Genomic DNA, 24,252 nt, shown 5'->3' with positions numbered 1-24,252 from the left:
TTATCAACATCCAATAAGGTCTAAACATTATTCCTTTGAAGCCCAATGCCTTTACTCGATCCATTTCTTGTCCACAATCCCGAAATAAGAAACTTTTCGAAACATGATGTTACAATAAACACATAATATAAAATATGTACATATGCACCATGTGAGGAATCCACATTAAATTTGTTTTACGGATGACCAAATAAATCGAAGCCAACAATTTGTTAGTCACTAATAAGCTTAACCCTTTTGTTTTAAATACATCAATATTACTGACCATTACAAGTAAAACCATTTTTTGATGATGTCTCCAGCAACCAAGGCACCTCCAACGATATCTTTGGTCATCTTCTCCGGCCAACATGACTTTTCCGATGAGTTTATCAGGATCAGAAGATCAAGTTTTTGAAGCTTGATATTTGTGTTTCAAAGTCAAATTGATTTCAGAAGGTTTTTAATTGATGCAATAGTTTTTTTACATTAATTTTCAAAAACTAGATGCAACATGTTTTGGAGATGATTAGCAATTCTGTAAATTAACTTAAAACAAAATCGGTTTTGTGTGGTACATGCAAGATGTTACCAGAAGGTTTCTAGCCCAATGGTATCTGATGTTGTTTTCCTCTTTGAGGTCGAGGGTCTAAGCCCTGTCGTGGACATAGATGAAATTAGGTGTTAGATTAAAAGTAGATTAGATTTGCTTCATAAATTTTAAAAAAAAAAAGAAGAAACATGCAAGGTGTTGCCCTTTTTGATTTCCTTTTTAGGATGGTTTTGATTGTATTCTGATGCCAAGTTGAAGGTTTCATCAAGAACAAATATGATGAAAGTAGGAAGGAACCATCCTATCGAAAAATATGTTTTTGGGTCCGGAAACAATGCAAGTTCAAGAAATATAGAAACGTGCTCAACCAAAAAATCGAAATATAGATATTCTTTGTCAGTTTACCGGAAAATTGATTTTGGCCAAAAAAAATGACTAGAGATGTCAGAGTCACCACAAACCAACTAAACTTTCAATACCCGAACACAATGATATATTTTTGACAGAATTAAGTAGGGATGAGCATCGGAACCGGGTACCCGCTTTTGGAACTGGAACCACCTCGAAACTGCAGGTTTTGGAACTGGAACCGCCTTAAGTGGTTCCGGTTCCGGTTCCTAAAGTTATGGAACCGCCTTAAGCGGTTCCGGTTCCAGTTCTCGTTTTTTCGGAACCGCTACCCTCTGGGTACCCGCCGTAACCGGTTTATATATATATATATATATATATATATATATATATATATATATATATATATATATATATATATATATATATTATTTCATATAAATATGTGTGTTACTTAGACTGGTTTAGAATATACTGGTCTGATTTTGTCCGTCTTTGGTCCGAATTGATATGATTTGGATCGAACTAAATTGCGGTTTTATCGACAAAAGATAACAAAATTAATGTAACCGGGTTATCCGCTCCCGGAACCGGAACCGCCGGTTCCGGGACTGGTTCCAAACATTTAAGAACTGCCTAGAGCGGTTCCGGTTCCGGTTCTAACTTTCTAGGAACCGCCAGTTCCGGTTCCGGTTCCGGTTCTCGCCAAATGAGGCGGGTACCCGCTTAATGCTCATCCCTAGAATTAAGAGAGTTTAATGGTAATTCAGATAAAAAACTTTGATGACTAAGGTGTTGTTTGTTTTGGAAGTGGTTAAATGTTTTTTGTCTTTTTTCATGTTTGCGGAAGAAGACGTGAATTTGAGAAACGTCTACCCGCCAGAAAGGAAAAATGCTCAAAAAGTATTTTTGTAGAAAAACAAACGAGGCTTTATGTACCCGACAAAATACGCCATAATGCCATCTAAGTTTTATATATTTGTTCTTTAAACTTTCAGCCATGTTGTGAACAAAACCCATACATGATACCCGAACCCAACATTCTTAAAATATTTTATTTTAAAAAAAATCAAATAATCTTCTTCTTTTCAAAAAACGTCTTCAAGTGCCATAGCTGCAATCCTGCAACAGACAAACACATAAACAACGAAACCAAACTGAACGAACCCAGTTTAGTGTTCGTCTTCCTGTTTAGCTTTTCCATTTCTCGTTCTCTGTAACAATCACACCATACAATACCCACATTACAGTTTATACATACACAATTCATTCGTATAACCATTTTCATCAACTAATTAACCTTTTCCGAAGATACAACATCTCCTCATGAATCCCAGCAACCATGTCCTCAATTTTCTTTAGTTCTAATTGCATCGCCTGCAAATTGAAGCGCATACAAGAAGATCTATCATGTATCGAAGCTAAGTATGTATATAATTGCAACTGTTTCTATGACTATGGACGAAAAATTAGATACTTACATCTACTGAACCTTTCTTCGCGACATTAGACCAACCTTTAGCAGCCACACCGGATCCCCAATTGAATTCCACAGAGATGTTAACGGCCGGTTGGTGATCAATGGCGGAAAAGCAAACTAAATGATCGCCATCTTCAACAACGCGAAGCGCGAATTCTCCTGATTCTACCGCTTCCGCATAGTGCTGGCGGTTTCCGCTCCCGGAAAACAACTGGATTACGAAAATTCAAAAAAACCCCAACTCAATTTGCAAAATGAAGATTTCGTATAACATGATAGAGATCAAAAGATGTATTCATCTCATGCAGATAATAACGATTAAACAAAATTTCAGTTACGGATTCATGGAATTAAAAATGGAAAGTTGTTTTCGGATTTACCCTGACAGTGATCTTGTGATGTTCAGGCAATGGATGTCCTTCATTTGGATTAACAATGGAGTACTGACCGACTGTCATGGAATTGATTTTGATGTCCTCTCCTATGCATTTTGTGTGACCCGATTCGAGCTCGAAACGGATTGAATGAGCAATGGTGGATAGAAATGCTAAAGCTAGGATGAAGATGGCGAGCCCAAGCTCCATTGTTGAGCGAGCTCTGTTTGGATTTTGGGGAAGACGAATTAGAATGTAGGGATTATGAAAATTTTGAAATGAGAAAAACGTCAATGGCATTTCCTTCTCATTAATGCTCTTGTTTATTGAATTTAATTATTTACCTAATTTGTTTCTATATGAAAATAATATTTAATACTAAACAAGTCCACCTAATTTTCATTTAATTTTTATTGTGGTCAATAGATTTCAGATTTTGTTAATCATACCACAGACTTTGTCGATGTGTTGAAAAACACCCGAAATCTTCATACCACAGACTTTGTCGATGTGTTGAAAAACACCCGAAATCTTAAAGCCGACAATTGTATTGATTTTAAGGTTAATTGAATCAAATATTAATAAAAAATGCCAAAATAGAGAAAAAAGGTTTGCATTTTTTATTTCCGTTTAAAATTCATAACTTATAATGTCAATCTAATAATGGAAAGACTTGCTTTGGACAAAATAAATTGTATACACTGTTAATGGTAATCACTAACAAAGTTGGCATATAAGGTCGAAGGGTGTGGGTATGGTAAATGTTACGATTTGCCACCTCAATCGTGACAAACACTACGTCTGGTCTATAGTTTGGGGGTGTGGTTCCGCCCTCTTCAAGTAGAAACTCTCTCTCTCTCTCTCTCTCTCTCTCTCTCTCTCTACATCACACCTACATCACACCTGGTATGTAGCAAAGATAATAGTAAAATAAAGTGGAGAGTCTTTGTCAATGATAGAACAATGACATGACACCCTTCGGCCTAAGATGTAATTTCAGGGTAATATACATGTTTATATCTTGTTTGATTCATTATGTTTAATCAATATTTAGTTATTGGTTAAACATAGCTAATGGCTACACCCTAATACTCAAATTATAAGTGGCTACTATGCTCCAGTGTGGATACCATTAGAAAGGAGCTATTTGGTTAAGTGAAGTTGTGTACTTTATAGGAGGATTGAGTTTAGATTGATATATTTGGTTCATGTTATTAGTGAAATTTTGTAATTTATAGGAGGATTGAGTTTAGATTGATATCATGTAAGGGTTTTAGAATATCACAACACAAGTGAATAACTAATTTTTCATAGACAATATATAGATTATAATGTATAATAAAATAGGAACCAATAAATTTTTATTATGTATTTAATGCTAAAATGTATGGATAAGGCTACGGAAAGTGGTGCAACAACACCTCGACAATTGTTGAGGTGTGTTCGGCACACACACCACCCTTTGGCTTCAACATGGGGTGTTTGGCAACCTCTGGTGGCAATGCCTACATATGAGAGTAAAAGTCCAAAAACAATATTTGTTCATATTTTTCTCTTTTCAATAACTAAAAAAATAAATATGAAAATGCCATAGTAACCTATCTTCTTTAAATGGTAAGAAGTTATTGTTATGTTACAAAAATAAAGTGGCTCCTACATGGTAACAAAAATAGTATGACAAGTATGACACCACTTCCTCTAACCTATAAATTTAGTTGTATTAAACTCCAACGTTTGTATCGGGGGTAGATCATATTTTTGTGACATTTTTCGATAAAGATCCTAAGACCTATTAACGTGACACTTCACTTTGCATTGAAATAATAAGTGGTGTAATGACCCGTGTAATAGATTTTCAAACTTGAAAAGGAATATGTTTATATATAAGCGAATGAAACTTATAGAACTGAGTCACATTGAGTCACATCGTATTTGGATTGTTTTTCATAAATTTATATATGTTTAATTCAACTTTACACCCATGACACGACATGATGACAAGAGTAGAACAATCAAATAATCTTCTTTTTCTCGAAAAATGACTTAAGATGCCATACTTGTATTCCCGCCACAGACAAGCAAATAAACAACGAAACCAAACCCAAATAACCCATTATCGAGTTTGTATGCCTCATTAACTCTTGCATATCTTCTTCTCTGTCAAAATCGTACAACACATGTATGTATCATGAGTTTCACTTCAAATTCTATAATGTAATATTATAACATATTTTGATAATATTTCGTTACAAAAATATCACTACACTATCAATTCTATTTTATAAATGGATGTTTAAAGCATATAATTATGCATCCAATCACGTTAAAGATCAGTGGCGAATCTAGAACCAAAAACAACGTGGTTCCTTATTTAAATGAAACTGAAAAAACTATGAAAGTGTAAGTATTTTAGCAAAAATAAGGTAGATCCTAAATTTTTTCTATATATGTTTGTTGTATTGAAAAATAAAAAAGGTAGGTCCTAGACCTACCTTGTGAATGCTTAGCCACATCGCTGTTGAAGATAAATCTTATTCAAAATGATATAAATTTACAGAAGACCATTCAAAACCTGCATATATATTTTCTTATTTTCTCAAGAACTATTTATGGGTTATGTGGATTGTGAGTTTTTTTTTTTTTTTGTCTAAAATAAAGGTTTAAGCTCTCTTTTTTAAACGGAGTTTTCATTTTGTTAATTCAAGTTTTTGTTAAAAATAAAAGTTAAAAGTTTATAAAAACTCGTTGCCAATCACGTTCATAATTATTTAAAATAGATACATTGTATACTAAATATTAAAGTGAAATATATATATATTTTTTTTAAGTGAATTGGCATATTTTCATTCCACCAATATTTTAATTGTAATCGTACAAAAATATCTTACTTTTACTCTATTTTTATTAGGGGCGGTTATAAAAAGGATAAAACATATTTCTTCTAAGCATTTAATTTAATATAGTTACATTTTGTTTGAGATATCTCCAGAAAAGTCACAATATTTTAGGTAAATTTTTAATAAAGTCCTAAATTTTATTTTTTAAATAAAAAAATCCTGACTTTTTTACCTTTTGAATAGAAAAGCTCAAGAAACCGGCTAATTTATTCACTTTAGCCCTTTTTGACATGTTCAGCAGGTCATGGAACAAAATTGTTAATTTTTCGAAAATAATTGGACTTTTTTGCAAATTTCGTCAAAATTTTTATGTAATGTATAAACATATTTTTTACATATCTATATCTATTTTTACGTATTTTTTATGTTTTTATATGTATATATTTACGTATTTTTATGTATTTTAAATGTATAAACGTATATGTTTACTTATTTATATGTATTTTTAACCATTTTACATATTTTTATGTATTTTTATGTGTTATTTTTTATGTACTATGTATTTATATGTATTTTTATATATTTTTACGTATTTATGTATTTTTTTAAGCTTTTTATATAGATGTTTATGTATTTTAAGTGTATAAACGTTTTTTACGTATTTATATCGATTTTTAAGTATTTTACATATTTTTTATGTATTACGTATTTATGTATTTTTTTAAAGTTTTTTAAATAGATGTTTTTGTATATTTATGTATTTTAAATGTATAAACGTATATTTTTACGTATTTATATGTATTTTTTAAAGTATTTTACATATCTTTTGTGTGTTTTTATGTGTTTTTTTATGTATTATGTATTTATATATATTTGTGCGTATTTATGTATTTTTTTAGTTTTCTTATATAGATGTTTCTGTATTTTATGTATATTACATGTTTAATTGTGTTATATTTACGTAAAAAATATATAAACACATAAAAATAATACAATTAAACATTTAATATACATAAAAATACATAAACATCTATATAAGAAAACTAAAAAAATACATAAATACGCAAAAATACATATAAATACATAATACATAAAAACACATAAAAACACACAAAAAATATGTAAAATACTTAAAAATATATATATAAATACGTAAAACAATACGTCTATACATTTAAAATACATAAATTTACAAAAACATCTAAATAAAACACTTAAAAAAATACATAAATACGTAATACATAAAAAAATATGTAAAATACTTAAAAATAGATATAAATACGTCAAAAATACGTTTATACATTTAAAATACATAAACATCTATATAAAAAGCTTTAAAAAATACATAAATACGTAAAAATACATAGAAATACATATAAATACATAATACATAAAAAATAACACATAAAAATACATAAAATATGTAAAATGGTTAAAAATACATATAAATAAGTAAAAAAATACGTTTATACATTTAAAATACATAAAAATACGTAAATATATACATATAAAAACATAAATAAATACACAAATACGTAAAAATAGATATAGATATGTAAAATATATGTTTATACATTATATAAAATTTTTGACGAAATCTGCAAAAAAGTCTAATTATTTTCGAAAAATTAACAATTTGGTCCCATGACCTGCTGAACAGGTCAAAAGGGGCTAAAGTGAATAAATTAGCCGGTTTCTTGGGTTTTTCTATTCAAAATGTGAAAAAGTCAGGACTTTTTTATTTAAAAAAGTAAAATTTAGGACTTTATTAAAAAATTGCCCAATATTGAGACTTTTCTGGAGATATCCCCAATTTGTTTTTATCATTTTACATAAATGTTACATAAAATAATAAAAATATTATGTAAAAAAAAGTGGCAAGTTTATTACATTTAAAATTTTAAATCTTGTATAATAATAAATGTGTAATTTGCTACATCAAACGGTTAATAAAAAGGGATAATGACTTGAAAGGGTAACAAACTTTCGATTTTGTTCTTATTTAGTCACTAAACTTTTTTTCATTCTCTATTTGCCATTGAACTATTGAAATTGTTCACATTTTACCCTTATGACCGGTAACAACCGGTCATAAGGGTAAAATATAAACAGTTTCAATAGTTCAATGACAAATAGAAATGAAAAAAAACTTTAGTGACTAAATGTGAACAAAATTGAAAGTTCGTTTCCCTCTCAAAAAGTTCAATAACTAAATGTAAACAAACTTTCCTCTTGTATTATAGTTTAGCAAATTATGTATTTTTGTTAAATTTTAACAACATTTGTTGATGAAAAATCTATGAAAAAAAAACCCCCCGAAAAAGGTATAAAAAACGAAAAACGAAACCAACATTATATGTATGAGTTTTATGTTATAAAATTATGCAATATTATATCTATAAAAATTATCCTAATATTATTTGTATGAATTTTATGTTATAAAATTATGCAACATATAAATTGACATACATTAAACCATATACATTGTTTATAAAAAATATACATACATACATTGATACATTATATATATTGTTATACTTCATGTATTGACATACATCATATTAGTATATTTACTATTAAAAATGATATCGAAAATGAAAGTTAAGTTGTTTAGAATTTAGACATTTTTAATTTATCCGGACAATTGATTTATATTTGAGATTGTATTTTCTTAAAAAGTTTGAATAATTATTGAAATTTATGATTATTTAAGTAGACATATAGAGTTAAGTAAAACCGTTAACATGTTTTATGAAGTGTTGCGCCCAAACCACCCCATCCATATTACCTTTACAAAAATATTTTTTTAAGAAAAAAATAGCTATATATTCAACAATTAAAACAGCGCTATTTTGTTTTCTTTCAAAAAAGTCACTCATAATTTTAAAAGGTTTTAGAAAAAAAATTCATATTTAAATAACTATTTTAAACAAAATAAGGTTTTTAATTTTTTTTCTTTAGAATACAACGTAATTTCTGACAATGAAACACAATTTCTTAATAGCTATGGGTGAGAATGGTTCATTTTTTTGTTAAACCAAAATCAAATTGGAAATTTTGATTTTTTATTTTGAAAAATACCAAACCATTGGTTTTTTTATTTCAGTTTCGGTTTTTCGGTTTTTTTAATATATTTTTTGGAGTTTTGTTTTTTTATTTCATAGATTTCTTTATCAACAAATGTTGCTAGAATTTAACAAAAATAAATAATTTGCTAAAACATAATACAAAAGCAAGTTTGTTTACATTTAGTGATTGAATTTTTTTTAGAGGGAAACGAACTTTCGACTTTATTCACATTTAGTCACTAAACTTTTTTTTCATTATCTATTTGCCACCGAACTATTGAAGCTGTTCACATTTTACCCTTATAACCGGTTGTTACCGGTCATAAGGGTAAAATGTGAACAGTTTCAATAGTTCAGTTGCAAATAGAGAATGAAAAAAAGTTTAGTGACTAAATATGAACAAAATCGAAAGTTTGTTACCCTTTCAAGTCATTATCCCTAATAAAAAATGTTTTGCATGATTTGATGGATTATGAAGGCATCTTGCAATATGTTTACAACCAAACATCTTATTAACCAACCTGTCTCGAAGGTCAAACATCTCCTCCATAATCACAGAAATTGTGTCCTCCATTTTCTTCAGCTCTAATTCCATCGTCTGTTCATTAAACAAAACCGATCATTATATCCAATCAATCTATATACGTAATACATGTTCCAAATTTTGTATAAATGAGTCAATCTCATAGAATAAAAATGTATTTTTAGAAAGGAAACGATACTTACATCTACAGTCTCTTTCTTGGCGACATTAGACCAACCTGTAGCAGCAACCCCAGACCTCCAATTTAACTCCACAGTCGTGTTTAGAATCGGCTCGTGAGCGTCGGTCAAAAAGCAAAGCAGATGCTTCCCATTTTCTTCAACATGAAACGTGAAATGTCCTGATTCTACTAATTCAGCATGATGAAGTCGCTTTTCCTTTTCTGTAAACAGCTGCATTTGCAAACAACACTTGTAAATGTAAATCGTCAACACATCTCTAAATCAATCATGAGAAAAAGCAAAACCTAATTCACCAAGCTTCAAACGAATGGTTAGGGATTACGATACGACAGGGGTTTTGATTTTTGAATCCGAATTGAAATCAGAGTTCAAAAGGAAGCGAATCCGATGCAATAGCAATAAATAATTTAGGAGAAGTTGAATTATGGATATCAAAATATCAAACGAGGTTGCAGAAGGACGAAATTAAAACTCGGAGGTTCTTTGAAATTTACCGCGACACTGATCTTGTGATGTTCAGGCAAGGGATGTCCTTCGTTTGGATTAACAACGGAGTACTCAGCGACTGTCATAGAATTGATTTTGAGTTCATCGTGTATGCATTTTGTCACACCTGATTCAATCTGGAAACGGACTGATTGAGCAATGGTGGATAGAAATGGTAGGGTTAGGATGAAGACAGCGGGTCTAAGCTCCATGGTTAATTAAGCAAGCTGTTTGGACTTTGGATTTGGGAGAGATGAATCACAACTCAGAAGTTGGGTTTTAGGGTCTCATACACTATCATGGAGATATGGATTATGGATGGAGAAATTGGAGAAGAAAGAAGTTTTAAAAAATACTATAAACAAGCGCCAATGGCATTTCCTTTTCATTTATGTTTGTTATAACAACACATTTATAGAAATAAACTTGAAACTTGACAGAATTGAACTGAAAACCATTTTTTTTTTGTGTGTAAATTTTTAAATATATTTTTATTTGAGAATGTCTGTGAATATATATATATATATATATATATATATATATATATATATATAGAGAGAGAGAGAGAGAGAGCTAGGTTCAGGTGTTTAAACTAATTATTGTGTTATTGTATGCATAAATATGGGCCAATCAAAATTTAAAAGAAAAAACAATAATTAAATAAATCATTAAGGGTAACTAGGTAATTTGATAAATAACTTCCGCAAATACTCCCTATAATTTTGCTAGTTACATTGATTTTAACCTAATCCCCCCTTTTATATACGGCCTACGACTGAACCTATCAATCTTCAACACCGGTGTAGGATCAATCTTCATCACCAGTTGAAGATCAATCTTCGGGATCGAATCACTACTCGATGAAGATCTGGGAACAGAGCAAGAGAAGGTGGTTTACATGCACGATGTCGATAAAGACGGCCACCCAGTCTGCTACAACGCATACGACGAGTATCAAAACAAGGAATTATACCAAGCAACCTTCTCCGACGAAGAGAAGCACACGGATTTCCTTCGATGTAGAATCCAGTTCCTGGAAAAGAGCATCAGAAAGCTCGATTTCAGCCCCGATGGGATCTCCACCATCGTTCAAATCATCGATCTCAAATTTTCCCCCTCCCCCTTCAAGAAAGAACTCCGTCAAGTTCTTCAGTTGCTCCAGGACAATTACCCAGAATTCGTCGCCAAACAGGTACCTAACTCTCCATTAATAATTTGTCAGTTCAATTTCTTAAATTGTCTGGGACATGATGACATGTTCTGATCTTTGTCTACTATTCTGTTGAGTCTGCGGGGAGGACGTTCAAAGATGGGGCTTTTAGGGCTCCAAACGGTGGGGAGAGTTCATCGGCCAGGAAGGCTCCTGCTGTGGAGAATTTGTTGCCTTGTAGCTTGGAGGATCTTTATAAAGGCGCTAAGAAGAAGATGAAGATCTCTAGGACTGTAGCCAATTCTGCAGGGTACGTCTTTTCTGATATTTTGCAATTTCTTTATCTAAAATTCTATACATCAATTGTGCAAATGAGTATTAACATACTATTGATTCTAGTCTATGGAGTAATGAGTATTAACATACTATTGATTCTAGTTTGGCATTGGCAGCTTTTAGGTTGTTCTAGATTGTATTGTGGTCGACCCTTGTGCAGCTTTCTTGGTGTTTATTGTTACAGGGCTATTATGTGTTGGAATCAAAGAGGTATTCCTTCATTTTCTTCCAAACATCTTTTTTTTCTTCACTAAGTTGTGTTGGAACTGTTGTTAAACATGTTTGTTTTATGAAATTTGAATGTTACAGAGCACTTTCGTGCAATCACTCGTCACGACTGCAAACATTTGTGCTATGATATTTATTATTCTAGCGGGTGGATATCTAGGGTTCAAAAGTGGATGGATTGGGTATAGACTTCCTGATGGGTTTGTTTCATATCTTTATCATCTTCATGGTGTCGATCAATTTTTCCTCATGATCTGCTGGAATCACAAATTCCAATTCTGTTGGAATCACAAATTCCAAATAGTGATCAATTCTGTAGGAATGGAATCACGAATTCTAATTCTGTTGGAATCACAGAAGTTGATGCTTGAAGAACGGACCACAAAATTGAAAGTGATTATTAGCAACATTATTCTTTTAGAATGTATTATTGTCGTTGTTAGATTTTGATGTTTTCTTTCCCGTTTTGAAAGTTTTTTTAGTTTTATTCTTTAACAATAAATGTAATTCTTAACAATTGTTACCCGTATTCTATAAGAAATAATATATTTTTTGTTTTTATTCTTCAATCGATTGTTCAAGAATCTGTTATTCTACAAGAAGTTTTTAAAGTCACGATCAAGAAATAGGTTCAAGAATATTTTTATTTTTGAATATACCCATAAACATATTCTGTCAGAATGTCCGAATTAAAAGAATTATAATTTGTAAAATCGGATTTTTAAAATTAATAGAATCTATGATCCCTTAAAAAATGCAATTTTCCTTTATTAAATCTATATTAATTGACTAAAATACCCTTGCAATTAATTAAGATGATATTTTTCAATTATATTTAATTAAATAATATATATTAATCACTTTCTTAAAATAAGTAAATTTGATTGGCCCACATTTATGCATATAATAATACAATAATTACTTTGAATAGAATAACCTAAGCCTATATATATATATATATATATATATATATATATATATATATATATATATATATATATATATATATATATATATATATATATTAGAAAGACTACATAAAATATATACCTAAGGTTAATAATATGGCATGTCATTGTTAGTGTGTGTACATGTTTTTTCGGAATTTAAGATATAAAATAGCAAGTCATTGTTATTGTATGTACGTATGCAGAGGCAGTTTGTTATTGAAAGAATTATTATGAAATTGCTATTATAAAGAGCAATTAAATGAATATATTGTATCAATTACTAAGAGTAAAATCTATATAATACTTATAATAGGTATATAATTAATATCTTTTACATAAATATATGATTAGATGATTAGAACCTTCAACTTAAATATATAGTGGTTGTTTAGGATAACTTTTGAAAAAAGCTTATTAACTTTTCAAAAAGTTAATAAGCTAAAAAAATGTTTGTGTATTTAAAAAACGCTTTTTAAAACAGTTTTTTGGATAAGAAAAAATAAAGCTTTTAAAAAGCTGGAAAATCCTACCTTTTTCACTTTTTAGTCATTTTACTCCTAAAAAGCAGTTTTTCTTATCCATATACTTTTTAAAAACATCTTTTCCTAAAAGCTATAAGCTAATAAACATTTTTTTTAAAAATCACTTTTATGATAAAAAAAAGCTAACCCAAACACACCCATAAGCTCAAATTGATAAATTGAAACTTTGATCGAGTTTAACTCTTTTTTTCTATACAAATGCGATTATTATAAAACCGTATAATTAATAGAAATTTCCCAAAATCGATGAAATAAAAGTTATACATTCCTCTGAATTTATAAATAATATTCCAATCTAAACAACTCATTTTGGCTCCCAAAAAATTATGTCTCCTTGTTCTCCAACTAAACCAAGATCTCTAAGCCTCCTTTCTTGATAATATTCATATTCATCCAACTCCTTTTCCCTCTCTTCAAAAATCCCATCTATATGTCCCAACACCTTCTTCTCCCCCTCACGTATCGCAATTGCAATCTCAACCCTCCGATTAATATCCCCTCCCTTCAACTTCTCATCCTGCAAACCAAAATTCCAATAAGTGACCATGACAGTAACAATGACAGTCTGACATGACAGAGACAGACAGTGTCACTGATAGTGATAGTGATAGTGACAATGAAAGTGTGACATGTGACATGACAGACAATGACAATGTACCTCTTCAATGGTGGTTCGATAGCTAGAAAGAGCAGAGCGGCAAGCAGTGCGTACAACTTGGCATATGACCTCCTCGTTGTCACGGCTAACGGGTAATTCAAGGTGGTCCCACACAGAGTTTCTAAAAATAGATTCTAGTAGGAAGGCATCGGTGCCACCAAGTGCTACAAGCCTTAAATAAGGTAACATTTTTGGTGGAAGTGGTCTTCCTAAAGTGATGTCAAAATATTGAACTGCTTTTGTGCCATTAGTTTCAGCTATATCTAACTTATCATCAAAATAAGGGTCTGAATCCGAGATCTGTAGTGTTAAAGTGTATGTATTTCTGTCTACTGTCGATTCTATAAATCCATAGTCTAGTGCCAATTCCGCATTGCTTTTGTTCAAATCATATTGGATCAACACCTGCATAAACGCAATAAAAAGGATACATTTTGTTAAAAACATGTGGGAGAACTTGATATAAACTTGAATCTTGAATGTAATAGGTTTGACTCACCTGTTGACCAGCCTTGACTGGTATAGGACTTCTCAAAGAGAATATTTGATCCCTGGAGAATAGGCCAGCCCCTTTGATCTCATATGCATAATCTTCTTTGGTTATACTAGGGCTATGATTGATCTGACATCCATGTATATATATATATATATATATATATATATATATATATATGTCAGGAAAGAACGCTGTGAAGGGCATTTTCGGAAATTAACCATATTGTGAAAAAGAACAGTTTTAGAGCTTACCAAGTCTGCTATTGGAATCAAGACAAGATTTTGACCACGAAGTCGTGAGAATGCCCTCGATCTGAGTATCCCAAAAGCCCAGATGAAATCATCGAGTGTAATTGGAGAAGGGAAAAGTTTTTTGTTTGGAAGAATCACTTGCTCTTGGACTTGCAGAAACTCATTCTTCACATATTCTTTGACACTCAATGTTGTGCTCAATAGTTGGGTTCCTGAGAAAACTCAGTTTAGTCAAGGTTTTGTATGGACGTAATCTTGAAAGAAAAAATAAACGCATTATCTTTGGTTAAGTAGTAAGAAGCAATTCTAAAGTATATGGTGAGTTGAATAAAGCTATGATATAATTTCACCAACCTTCAATCTCACTGAGCTCCTCTTCTGACCTGTTCTGGAAAAGCATCAGAAAATCAGCCTACTTATCAGTTATCATCGCCAAAATACTTCCGAACGCGATGTGGAAGAAAATCCCCAAAATTCAGAAAACAGCTAGAGAAAGAAAAAGGTAGACTCACCAGAAGATTGTGGAATCAGTATACTCAGGAAGAATATTAATGTAATTTCTCCAAGGAGAATAGTCATCGTCTTCTCTCAGCTTCTCCTTAATCAGAAACAGAGCAACCGAAATCCATGGCTTTAATCCATCACACACCCTACCGATTTCAGAAGCTGAAACTGTATCTGGATTAATCCAAAACTTCTTCGGGACCTCCAGAACGACTTCATTTCGACCTATGTCTCTCTGAGCAACCAATCCTAGACCTTCCGCGACGATTCCGGGCTTCGCTGGAGAGTTGGAGGATACTACCTTTTCGTCACTTAGCCATTTCCAAAATGTCTGGACCGCCGGAGGAAGTGGTGGAGGCGGTGCTGCGTTGCATTTGACGGTGAACCGTTTGTTGTAATGGAGAAGTAGTGATTTGGATCTGAAACTGAGAGGGTTTGGAGTAGAGAAGGTAGGGAGGAAAGTAGCCATGGCTGGCTCTCCTGTTCTCGTTATTGGTGGTTAAAAAGTGATGCACTTATCTTCCCGTTATCAGTTTATGTTAGTTTAAGATCATCGTTAATAAAATATGGGAAATCTCCAATATAGTCCTAAAATTTTGGTTCGGTTTATGTTTTAGTCATAAACTAACTTTTGTTTACGAAAAAGTCCTAAAAACTGGCAAAAGTTTGCATTTTGATCCTTTTTGACTGGTTAGAACCGATAACAAATTAATTTGGGACTATTTCATAAATTGACCCAAAATATTAGGACTTTTCTGCAAAAACAAAAAATATTAGGGCTTTTCTGCAAACAAAAACTTTATTATTATTATTATTATTATTATTATTATTATTACTATTATTATATTAAAAATATAAATAAGTATACTATTTTTTAAATTTGTTATTATTAATATTATTAATAATACATATAAATACATTTAAATTAAAAAAAATATTAAAGACATTTTATAAAGGTGAAGGTTGAGCAGATGGTAATGCTTTAAGCATTCAAATCAAGAATGTCTGTTTGTATATTCTAACTTTGTATATTGTCATTTCACATTTGTTATTATTGTTTTTAATTCAGAATATTAACATTTAACAATTTAAAAGAAGCTACTGATTTTTCAAATTGTTTACAAATAGTGAGCGTGTGATTTGCGTGTATGTCTTGTGTGTAAGTATTTGAATTACCAACATGTGTGTTGCTCTTTTTCATTACTTTATCCTTGTGGTTTTTTGGAAACATAGCAGATATAATGTGATAAAGCAAAACAAGTCATATTACTTTCTATTAAACAAGATATTGTAATTAATACTTTCGAATTTTGATATGGGCCACTAATGTAAATATTTATTGTGGATCTGTTGGATTTGAAAAGAAATAATTCTACCTTAAAAAAATTTATATACAAAATGATAAATCCTTTTATCTTAAACTATTTATACACAATTTTACAAATATGCAACTTCTTTTAAATTGTTAAGTGTTAATATTTTGAATTGAAAACAATAATAAGAAATGTGAAATGATCATATACAAAGTGAGGACATGCAAGCAAATATTCATGATTTCAATGCTTAAAGCATTAACATCACCACCACCTTCACCTTTAAATAATTTCTTTAATATTTTTTTTATTTAAGTGTATTTATATGCATTATTAAAAATATTAATAATAATGAATTTAAAAATTAGTATACTTGTTTATATTTTTAATAATAATAATAATAATAAGGTTTTTGTTTGCAGAAAAGTCCTAATATTTTTTTTGAATATTTTGGGTCATTTTGTGAAATAGTCCCAATATTTTAGGTCAGTTTATGAAATAATCCCAAATTAATTTGTTGTCGGTTCCAACCGGTCAAAAAGGGTCAAAATGCATACTTTTGCCGGTTTTTAGGACTTTTTCGTAAACAAAAATTAGTTTAGGACTAAAACGTAAACCGGACCAAAATTTTAAGACTTTATTGGAGATTTCCCATAAAATATTGTTTATCAACTTAACAATTGGAAGTTTTTTACAAAGTCAATCATATAGTGTATATAATATTTTCTATTATTAGAGATAGATTTTTAGGTCAATATCTAACTGTTTTGATTTTTATGAGTGGTTTATTTTAAGAATTTTGTATTTGTTATAATGCATATTATATTTCTATTTATTCAATAATATTTTATTTTATCTTTTAGATACAAATTATTGTTAAAATTTAATTATTGTTGACAAATTAATATATTTTATTTTAATATTCAATATTTAAATATTAAATTTGTAACAATTATCATGGTTTTTATTTTTATAATTATATCATTTTTATTTTCAAACGACGAACATGATGGGAATTGGTTGATTCAATAACAACTAACGAATCAAAAATAAGGAAAATGATATTTTAAAGATTTTTAATCTTAAATAACAAATCTAATTAGATTTATAATATATCAACAAATACAATCATATTTTAAACAATATATTTGGACTGAATGAACTTTTGATGTTAGAGAACATTAATCTTAAATAGATTACCTTTACATATTTCCATATAGAGTTTAGTTAAAAGTTGTTAGATATCCAACCGACCAAAATTGACATTTTTCTTGAGAGAGAGAGAGACCAAAAGGATCTGTGAGTGAGTAGATTAGCATTTTAATTGTGTTGGCTTGTTTTCTTCAATGACCTTCAACTCTTCTAATGATCATAAAACAATTTTCAAATATCATTTCATCATATATGAAGGTATCAACCAAAGGAAATTAAACATTTTATGACTTTTGTCACTTTGGACCATATTGCATTTTTACACTAAAATTCACATACACACTAGTCTTTAAATTTTTTGGGATGTTACAATATATACATCAAATGATATACAATGAATAAAATAGCAACTTGCCTACATAATAGTTATGTTACTTTACAAGACTTATCAAACTTATCTCTAGTAGTCCTAAATAAACAAATGCTTGGAATTCACTACTTAAGAGCCAAGTCGTGAATTATGCCCTAATACGTGTTGAAGAAAATTGTTGCAGCGGAGCATACAAGTGCTAAAACCTTGTATAAGTAATGTCCTTTAACAGTTCAAATACAGTTCTATCTAATTCCGTAATAGTGGTCAATAGGTATTTCATGCCATTTTAGAACACAATCTTTTTCTTAAACCAACCGCAATATGCACCACAAGAACATATCATTTTTCATATTTTGTAATTTTTAGAAAAAATAAATATTCTACAATCATGTGTGTCATGTCACTATATTTTATATTATGACTAGTATAAGGCACCTGAATGAAATGTAGCCAGTATGGCATAAGCGCCACAAGAATATAATTAATGTTGTATAGATGCATATTGTGGCATGCATGTTCCTTTTGGTACCATGTAATTGATGGGATTTGAGCATTCTAACACTCCTATGGTGTACATGAAACCCTATAAACATTAGATCTATGTTTTCTCTAAAATACATGCAAATAAGAATTTCCAAGGTTTACATCCTAACTAGCATGGCATGGGGAACTTGAATCATAAAATTACTAGTAGAATGACATACCTTTTAGTGGTGGTTGATTGCTTGGAGTTTGAGAGCCTAGCACCAATAGTGTGGATGCCTCAAATGGAAATCACAAATCACCACAAACTTTGGAAAACTCTTGAGAGAATAATGCACACTCTTGAAATCGGCCACCACTCTTGTTCACACACAACTAGTGCCAAATCAAGTGCCAAAGACTCCTTTATATAGTGTGGGGAATTAGGGTTACATCCATGTAAACCCTAATACCCATGACTCTTCCTTTCCAAGGATCCATGGGTTAAAAGCTCCATGGACTATCCATGGACTCCCATGCATGCCAAGCCCATTCCAAATGAGTATTAGCCCACACTACATAAAATACAAGAGCCCATATTTAATTAGTCACCTTTTTTATCACCAATGTAATTCTAAATTAATTTATGATCAATACTAATTAAATAATATTATTTCATATTAATATATTATAACTTATAATATATTAATAAATAATGAACATACTATTCTCAAAAGATTATCCATACAAATTGTTCGGGTGAAGTGCAACCCAAATGGACCATGCCGGGTCGGGTCAAGTGCATCTCAAATATTGTTATGGACTTATACACCTTATCCAACAGTCTCCCACTTGGATAAGTCTAATAACTATATTTGCAGATATGACTTCAGGAACCAACCGACAATCGTAGCTCTCAAAACTTTGTTGAACTATGAAGCGCCATTTTAGATAAGTGATCATATAACCCTCTGTTCTCAAGATATCAGCCGGACAAATACATGGAACAACGTCGTACTTATTGTCCAGCAGTTTGTTTCCCGATTTCCGATTTGTTTGACATAGAACTAAATTGAACACATCAATTAGGTTCTGACCGGGCCCGGTACATAGGTCAAAACAAAATCATCGAGGGGCCCAGATATCGCTTCTAATCCTCCAAGGACTAGAAGGAACAGATAAACTTCGACTCATATACTTGTTTCTACTACTTGTTGAATTATACACAAAGGCACGTTTTATAACATCAAGTTACTGATGCGTTTTCGTGCAATCAATGCATAACCAACTCATAGGCAACAACTCATATCTCTAGGTTTGAAGACTTATATGATATTACCGTCTCACGATCACTCGAGATAAATTCCATGAAGTGATGCAAGTGAGCGTGGGTTTATTCCAATACTCAGAACTTCTAAGCACTCATGAATGTTGTAGCAACCATTGCTATGGCTAAACACCTTTAGTCATCTACAAGCCCAATTCATGACAGTCTTAATTCATACCTACTTCCGACGTATGACCGACTGTGGAAGTTTGAATAACTTAGTCATTCGGAAAGAATAACCTAGTTATTATGGAAGTCAAAACATGCAAAGTGAAACACAAGAATAATTGAATCCAATATGATCTCATCACTTATGAATATAAATAAAACACCTTTTATTCATCACCATATTGATTGCACATTATTCTGTTTCGATTTATCAACTTAACACTTGAATTAAAACAATAGTTGTCCCATGCTCCAAGCATGTACACTTCGTTTTCTAAACAATAGTCATGTCGTACTCCAAGTATGCAAACTATGTTTGTCTATGATCCTTACTTTGTGAAGTAGATTAATTGAACACGATTCCAATGATGCTCATTTCACAATCCCAAATCCTTACCGTAAATGTAAGGATATCAAATTCTTGTCATTTACTGTAATATGTTAGATTTTAAACTCATATGCATTGTTCCTCTTGCAATGACTATGCACAAATGTCACAGAGACCTGGCAACAGACATTACAAAGTATTCCAGTGGAGATCAATTCCATGGAAACGAAGTCTCACATTCAAAGTACATTCCCTTAAATATCCTTCTTGCATAAAAGTTTCTAACTTTCTCATAGATTCTTAAAATCCAACTCCCAATATGAAAAACATTTCCATATTCCCATTTTGACTATCACTTCTGAACAAGAGCTACCTCTTTTCAGAATATGTCAATATGGCCCTATCCAACATCATACTTCCAATTGTCCATGAGAAACCAATCTTAGGTAAACCTCAGATTGTTCTCGACAATTGCTTAATCATTTCAGTCATATCCGGTTCTATTCCTTTTTCCCTCTTAATGCTCTAAGCATTTTGAAAAATTTAGAACGGATAAATATTATAGCACATGTGATCGATCGTATATCTGAAGCATATGGGACACGATGCATGATGTCTCACATAAAGACCTGATACTAGATCAGTCTTTTGCTACAATATTTTTTATTTGCCATGTTTTAAAAAATCGACTATGAAGAGGGATGCCGTAATCATAATCGAATTTGAGAACGCAATATATATAGAATTCCCTTATGTTGAACCATTCCAACATAAAATTCATATATATATCCTTGACTAAAGATGATTGAAATCTCAATCTAAACTTTTAGGATTTAAATGAAGTATAATCTCATCTCCCTTAATTATAGCAAAACAACCTTTTCCAAGCAAAACTTTTGTTTTCTATAATTAACACTACTTATCATAATTGATTATGCTCCCACTAGCATAATAATTATTTAGCACAACAATTATGCTTCCACTAGCTTTGACATGTACTCAAAATTGACTTCTAGAAATCAATACTTTATTGACTTTTATCACCAAAGTTCAGACTTCTGATACGAGATGCTTCGACAAAACTTTATCTAAGCTTCTCAGACTCATACATCTTTCCTTAGATAGCTCACATGTGTGTCTAAACAATTATGAAGAGGGATGCCGTAATCATAATGTTTAGACCTGTTTTCCATTTCTCACAAGTCCATGTTACTGTACCGGTTAACCACACACGCTCCACTAACGACTTTGAGAATGCAAATATCACAATTGCTATCTACTTAAAATCTACTTAGTGAAAGCGTTTCCTCACCGTCATTTTCATGAATCGGAAAGAAACCTTATGACACTTATATTTTATGGTGTATGTGTTCCTATCCATGTGAATTTGTCAAAACCATAATACAAGACAAGGTTAGTGACAAACTCAAACTCATATGAATTGAACTTGTTCAATATTGATTTCTTGCCTCTTGGTAGCACAAGGGCCCACCATTGCTTCCAAGTTGTTATGCACACAATTGAGAACTCACAGAACTCACATACATAGTCAACTTTACCGGAATAGGCACAGAAACAAGAATTATGTCAACACGATAAGTTACAAACCTCAAGTCGTGTGCTAGCGATAAACAATAGGTTTTATCCTTGATTAGTTCTTGAAACTTTCAAGACCTTTAAGACTCCCACTGTCCTTTTGACATATAAGTTTCTCTTTGTCAAGAACCATTCCTTGACAACCAAACAAATATTCAAGGGTCAGTGCAGATTCTTATCAAGATAAACACTTCACACAATTGGTCTCAGTTGGTCTTTGTTTTATCCAAAACATCACAACTTACCAATTTCAAATGTACAAGAGTAGAAAACATTTTACTCTACATTTGATAAGTGTTTTAAACCTTTCTTTTATGTCACTCAAGGTTACCATCTTGGAGTATAACTCCAAGAATTGTTTTGGAATGGAGTATGATTCATCTTCTTGATTTTAACCATTTCAACAATTCATGAATCCTCTTCTTAGCCATACAAATGCACTAAGATGTCCTTAGAGAATCAAATTGTGATATGGTTCGATAATCATTAAGATGATCATAAAACATGATACTAAAGTACTCTCCCATCTTTTCAGATTTGAGTAACTTTTATCTTTCTGCCTAATTTGATTCTTCCCATTCGCCCTGCCATACATTGAAACTTTTCCAATGTTTCAGAATTGTACTTAACCTTGTAGGTACAACCATATTTACTAAACTTTAGGAAATCATGACGAATAGTCTTATCGATCTTTGTGGTGGACTTTGACCTGAACACACCTAGTGTACCCGATCCTTTAGTCTTTCACCTGAATCACATAAACATGTGGTCAGGGAATTAGTCTTAACTTTCCAAAAATGAAAAATTCTCATTCATCACGCAATACAACCTACATGATTCCAAGTTTCGGTCCAATTGAAACTTGGGTGATGAGAATCTTTCCTTATTTGGTAAATTTAGACACTACCACAAATGAAAGAATCAAATTCATTATTGCTAGAAACATACAAACATTAACTTTCCATAAATGCCATTGCAAGGAGATATAAAATAAAGTAAAACAAAAATTTTAATTATTTATAAAATGCGGAAAAACTTTTTCCTTACAATGCAGCTTTAAATGGAAACTATGTTATTACATATTTCCTAGCAATCTATCATAACTCCTAAGTAGTAGCTCAAGAATCCGATCTTCGAATCATGCGATTAAAATCCATCTTCGCGATCAGATTCAGCATACTCTTCTTTTAAGCTTCCTTCCCTTTGCTTGATCCTGCCATACATCAAAATGTATTAAGAATATTCAAATAGGAGCTTAAGAGAGTTAGATAGTGGACTTACCTGAAGCATAGTCAAACTTTTGACTTGACCTTCTCTTAGATCTTTCAGGTAGTTAGGGCAGCTTCGCAACCAATCCCTTTCCTTTGGCAATAGAACCAAATGGACCCTTTGGGAATGGTACACTGGACTATCTCAGACTTAGCCTTTCTCTTTACCATTTGGTCAACCGAGTTGACTATGACCGATCCCTTTCCATTGGGAAGAGAAATCTTTTCTTGATATCCAATGATACCAATTGTCAATGTCCATGGTAGTTTGGGAAGTTGATCTACTAATCAAATTTGCTTTACCAGAGCTCCAAATCATTGCTGATTTAGTAGCACCAAGCAAATAGATAAGATCATTAGGGTCATGTCATAGTCTGTTACATAGTAGTCCCGAAGGAACTCACTGTGTGACTTAGAAAGTGATTGAACAACCAACTTTCTCAAGACTTTGACACCCAACTCTCCCAACTTGTCAATATGTGAGCACACATAGACCTTGCTTGCCAATAGGGTTTGAGTGACTTTGAACTATTCAAGAACTTGTGGGTTAGGGAGAATAATTGGAGGAGGTAGAGGAAGAGAAATATGATTTTCACGAAACATCATCTTCATTAGGAAAGCTTGTTCCAAGAGATTTGGGTAGATCATAATTGTCTGAACCAGACACCTTTTTGGGAGATATTCAAGATAGTTGATTTAAAGTCCTTAATATAACACCCAATATGAAATATTAAGGCTAGGACCCAACACAATATTTTATAACTTGGAAGAGGGATGCCGTAATCCAAGCTATAGAATATTTGAAGGTAGGCGAATTACGATTCACCAATTTCCACCATGAAAAAAAAAACGAAATAATTTATTAGGTTTTAATTGGATTTGAAACTCCTAGATCTTTTGAGATTCATTGAACTTTTCAATGGCATGTTTCAATCTCGATTGTGCCCTTCAGATTTTGTGACTGGGATGCCGAGGATCACAAAACAAGGTGTGAATAACCATGCAAATTCACTTGGTACCCCTAATATTATCACCTAATCAATGTGTCGGTTAACCACATGCGCTCCACCGATCTATGATAAACATTAAGTCACCCTTTTCCATCCTTACTAGTCCAAGTTAGTGTGCCGGTTAACCACACACGCTCCACCAACGACTTGGTAAGGTACAAAGTGTAAATTTCATGGGTTAGCACCAAGTTCACATTTTCCTAAAGTAACTAAGATTGGGAATTTATAAAAGGTTTAGTTACTTTATATTCATCATTATACTTTTAATGAGAATTATAGTCATTGTCCT

At 31.4% G+C, this 24,252-nt stretch overlaps 4 protein-coding genes across 5 annotated transcripts; 1 reads left to right on the top strand and 3 right to left on the bottom strand.

The window, feature by feature from the left end:
• Positions 1–1,844: 1,844 nt before the first annotated feature.
• Positions 1,845–3,007, bottom strand: LOC145162535 (transmembrane emp24 domain-containing protein p24delta9-like). The gene is made up of 4 exons (XM_079081652.1): positions 2,741–3,007; positions 2,362–2,571; positions 2,181–2,257; positions 1,845–2,094 (listed from the first exon to the last, which is right to left on the bottom strand). Exons 1-4 carry the CDS (start codon positions 2,942–2,944, stop codon positions 1,950–1,952), a joined length of 636 nt encoding a protein of 211 aa, XP_078937778.1. The 5' UTR covers positions 2,945–3,007; the 3' UTR covers positions 1,845–1,949.
• Positions 3,008–4,641: 1,634 nt separating this feature from the next.
• LOC145162534 (transmembrane emp24 domain-containing protein p24delta9-like) lies at positions 4,642–10,247 on the bottom strand. Its single transcript, XM_079081651.1, has 4 exons — positions 9,860–10,247; positions 9,366–9,575; positions 9,161–9,237; positions 4,642–4,891 (listed from the first exon to the last, which is right to left on the bottom strand). Exons 1-4 carry the CDS (start codon positions 10,061–10,063, stop codon positions 4,747–4,749), a joined length of 636 nt encoding a protein of 211 aa, XP_078937777.1. The 5' UTR covers positions 10,064–10,247; the 3' UTR covers positions 4,642–4,746.
• Positions 10,248–10,663: 416 nt separating this feature from the next.
• LOC145162533 (patellin-3-like) lies at positions 10,664–11,939 on the top strand. 2 transcript variants are annotated; one of them, XM_079081650.1, is made up of 4 exons: positions 10,664–11,043; positions 11,139–11,311; positions 11,454–11,547; positions 11,647–11,939. In XM_079081650.1, the coding sequence occupies exons 1-3, from the start codon at positions 10,750–10,752 to the stop codon at positions 11,458–11,460; spliced, it is 474 nt and encodes a 157-aa protein (XP_078937776.1). In that variant the 5' UTR covers positions 10,664–10,749; the 3' UTR covers positions 11,461–11,547; positions 11,647–11,939. The 2 variants fall into 2 exon arrangements, with proteins under 2 accessions (XP_078937776.1, XP_078937775.1); XM_079081649.1 differs by having other exon boundaries at positions 11,440–11,547.
• Positions 11,940–13,261: 1,322 nt separating this feature from the next.
• LSMT-L (Rubisco methyltransferase family protein) lies at positions 13,262–15,486 on the bottom strand. The gene is made up of 6 exons (XM_079085334.1): positions 14,975–15,486; positions 14,817–14,845; positions 14,463–14,674; positions 14,215–14,337; positions 13,716–14,120; positions 13,262–13,574 (listed from the first exon to the last, which is right to left on the bottom strand). The coding sequence occupies exons 1-6, from the start codon at positions 15,433–15,435 to the stop codon at positions 13,362–13,364; spliced, it is 1,443 nt and encodes a 480-aa protein (XP_078941460.1). The 5' UTR covers positions 15,436–15,486; the 3' UTR covers positions 13,262–13,361.
• Positions 15,487–24,252: the final 8,766 nt, after the last annotated feature.

The sequence above is a fragment of the Lactuca virosa genome, chromosome 3, assembly GCF_052849685.1.
Source record: "Lactuca virosa cultivar CGN04683 chromosome 3, Lactuca_virosa_CGN04683_v6, whole genome shotgun sequence".
Lineage (NCBI taxonomy): Eukaryota > Viridiplantae > Streptophyta > Magnoliopsida > Asterales > Asteraceae > Lactuca > Lactuca virosa.
The sequence above is the reverse complement of the archived record's forward strand: the minus strand, read 5'-3'. Positions and strand labels throughout refer to the sequence as shown.

Excerpts from the sequence above, each read along its gene's own strand:
- LOC145162534 (XM_079081651.1), bottom strand. The coding sequence starts at position 10,063 with ATGGAGCTTAGACCCGCTGTCTTCATCCTAACCCTACCATTTCTATCC. Across the intron at positions 9,238-9,365 it reads CCAAGAAAGAGACTGTAGAT|ACGATGGAATTAGAGCTGAA; the intron begins GTAAGTATCGTT and ends TTTAATGAACAG. Across the intron at positions 4,892-9,160 it reads ATGTTTGACCTTCGAGACAG|AGAAGAAGATATGCAAGAGT; the intron begins GTTGGTTAATAA and ends CGATTTTGACAG.
- LOC145162535 (XM_079081652.1), bottom strand. The coding sequence starts at position 2,944 with ATGGAGCTTGGGCTCGCCATCTTCATCCTAGCTTTAGCATTTCTATCC. Across the intron at positions 2,572-2,740 it reads ATCACAAGATCACTGTCAGG|TTGTTTTCCGGGAGCGGAAA; the intron begins GTAAATCCGAAA and ends TTCGTAATCCAG. Across the intron at positions 2,095-2,180 it reads ATGTTGTATCTTCGGAAAAG|AGAACGAGAAATGGAAAAGC; the intron begins GTTAATTAGTTG and ends TGATTGTTACAG.
- LSMT-L (XM_079085334.1), bottom strand. The coding sequence starts at position 15,435 with ATGGCTACTTTCCTCCCTACCTTCTCTACTCCAAACCCTCTCAGTTTC. Across the intron at positions 14,121-14,214 it reads CAGTCAAGGCTGGTCAACAG|GTGTTGATCCAATATGATTT; the intron begins GTGAGTCAAACC and ends GCGTTTATGCAG. Across the intron at positions 13,575-13,715 it reads ATCGAACCACCATTGAAGAG|GATGAGAAGTTGAAGGGAGG; the intron begins GTACATTGTCAT and ends TTTGGTTTGCAG.
- LOC145162533 (XM_079081649.1), top strand. The coding sequence starts at position 10,750 with ATGCACGATGTCGATAAAGACGGCCACCCAGTCTGCTACAACGCATAC. Across the intron at positions 11,044-11,138 it reads CAGAATTCGTCGCCAAACAG|TCTGCGGGGAGGACGTTCAA; the intron begins GTACCTAACTCT and ends TATTCTGTTGAG. Across the intron at positions 11,312-11,439 it reads ACTGTAGCCAATTCTGCAGG|TTTGGCATTGGCAGCTTTTA; the intron begins GTACGTCTTTTC and ends TATTGATTCTAG.